Source organism: Drosophila novamexicana, unplaced genomic scaffold (genome assembly GCF_003285875.2).
Source record: "Drosophila novamexicana strain 15010-1031.04,08,12 unplaced genomic scaffold, DnovRS2.1 tig00001911-arrow-arrow-pilon, whole genome shotgun sequence".
In the NCBI taxonomy this organism is placed as follows: domain Eukaryota; kingdom Metazoa; phylum Arthropoda; class Insecta; order Diptera; family Drosophilidae; genus Drosophila; species Drosophila novamexicana.
The window spans coordinates 155,817-157,935 of record NW_020824906.1 but is presented as its reverse complement, the minus strand read 5'-3'; the positions used below and the strand labels follow the sequence as shown (position 1 = coordinate 157,935).

Genomic DNA, 2,119 nt, shown 5'->3' with positions numbered 1-2,119 from the left:
CCCCTTTTCAATGGGTTCAGGGTATAAAAATCAAAACCAAATAACAGTAGGATTTAGATTACCATAAGAATAAACGAGAAAGTAATATCAACGGTACAATGAATATTTAATACACTGAAGACAGTTATCTTATGATATTTTCTGCCTGCAACAGAAGACCTCAACAAAGTTTTATGACAACTTTTAAGCTCAGACACTAGTTTATAAGTTACACATTTTATGACAAACGATGGTAAACTACAAGGGTATAGTAAACAAACAAGTTAATGTAAATGTTTTGCTTTTTATTTGATTTTCGTAAATAAAAGAACATATTTGATATTAATGTCTTATAAAGAATTATTTTTAATCTTTATGGAAATGAGATGTAAGAGAAAAGTCTAGCCGAAGCAGAGCAATAGTAAAGAGAAATATAATGTAAATAAACAAAATAACTAAAAATGGTTCTTGTAGCAGTGATATCTTTGAAAATCTGTATTTAAGAGTGAACTGTGAAATGTGACTTTCCACTAAATTTTGTTGCGAGAAAGAAACGACAGGACGTCCCACAGTATCCAAATAGGTATGAATCAAGTCGTTTTGACGCCGTTTTATGCTATATGGTGTTACAAGTTCAATATTTGATGAACCTTCTGGTAATATAATAGTTACAACGGCTTCATCGATTGACATATTGTCGTGAATATGGTCAATAAGATGCATTTTTAGCAAATATTCGTTGCCAGAGCTGAATAAATACTCATAAGACGGTACATTGTAGCCAAGAATGTATTGTGTTTTCCATCCCCCAAATAATGGAAATCTAGGCCGTAATTCTAGTTCAACCGAGTCCCGTAATAAATTCATATTTGATGTAGAAATGTTACCATTGGTATCACGATAGTATACACCAAATGCGGATGCCGGTAAATATGTTTTATATGATTTAACAGCTGATTGTCCAGAACGACCATCCTTTTGAAAATCATATCGCGAAAAAGATCCTTTAAGTTTAGCACCGGTGTGTGTCATATGAATTGACTCCTTAACGGCAATATTACCCCAATGTGATACTTCAATAGTACGACCCAATGTGTTTACTGTCAAAAATGGCGATTGATTTTCATAGTGAATAACCAACTCCTCATCTGCTAATCCTAATAAATATTAAAAATTAGTCATTAAAATTAAGCGAATATAGAAAACTTACTTTCGATGTTTTCATACGGTCCCAAAAATATTTTATTCGACGATACTAAAAACGGCTTAGCTTGAGTATGTGATAATATATTTGACGAACTGAGTATAACGTTGGTTTTTTGCGCATATGTTTGGTATTTGGAATAAAGGTAAAGACTACCCACAAATTTGACTAATTGTTTATCATTTTGTTTGATATGTGATGGATATGCTAGTATATTTTTAGTCGAAACTGTTTCTATGAGTAATGTTTGCTTAGAAGAAAATTCGGAAAAAGTTAGATTAAATTTTAACAAGTTGCTTCCATCTTCATGATTCTCTTCCATTTCCACTTTTTTATTAAATCCATCTTTGACAGAAATGTAAGATAAGTTTGGCTCTCTTACAATAAACTCATAATCCTTTATAGGTTTTCCGGATGTCTCTTCGACTGTTAATTTGTATGTTGTCTTTACGAGTTGTGAAGTAATATCTAAAGTTCTTTCCAAGTTTTTATTTATTACGTCAGCTATTGTCAAATTTAAGATTAAAGATATAATCATCACTACATAGAAAATCCAATTCGTCTTCATTTTTACGATTTTTGACACGTAATGCTGAACGCGTGCAAGATTATTTAGTTCATTTATACACTCACAGCTCGTTGGTCCAAATAACAATGTTCAATTGATCTGCTGTTCATTTTATTTAGTTCCGATTTAAACTAATCTACACAAACCATGTGCGTCAAGTCAGCATCGCACACAGCGTCGAAAAAGGAACAGTGTAAAGGGCTAGTTAACGATTATTGATTGCATTTTATATGCATTATATAGTCTGTCTTTCAGCATTTTATAAAAATAAAGACGGCTATGTAAAAACATTAAATCGCCCATGAAACCATTTACACACTAATTGAATTTTTAGGAAAACGAAACATATATGTAACTCAAACATACTT

At 31.6% G+C, this 2,119-nt stretch overlaps 1 protein-coding gene across 1 annotated transcript; it reads right to left on the bottom strand.

The window, feature by feature from the left end:
* Positions 1-263: 263 nt before the first annotated feature.
* Positions 264-1,810, bottom strand: LOC115768664 (dolichyl-diphosphooligosaccharide--protein glycosyltransferase subunit 1). Its single transcript, XM_030713345.1, has 2 exons — positions 1,190-1,810; positions 264-1,136 (listed from the first exon to the last, which is right to left on the bottom strand). Exons 1-2 carry the CDS (start codon positions 1,749-1,751, stop codon positions 346-348), a joined length of 1,353 nt encoding a protein of 450 aa, XP_030569205.1. The 5' UTR covers positions 1,752-1,810; the 3' UTR covers positions 264-345.
* Between the last annotated feature and the right edge of the window lie 309 nt (positions 1,811-2,119).

What these genes read in the sequence shown, in the direction of transcription:
- LOC115768664 (XM_030713345.1), bottom strand. Translation starts at nt 1,751, where the DNA reads ATGAAGACGAATTGGATTTTCTATGTAGTGATGATTATATCTTTAATC. An exon ending in ACCGTATGAAAACATCGAAA is followed by an intron (nt 1,137 to 1,189) that starts GTAAGTTTTCTA and finishes AATATTTATTAG; the next exon opens with GATTAGCAGATGAGGAGTTG.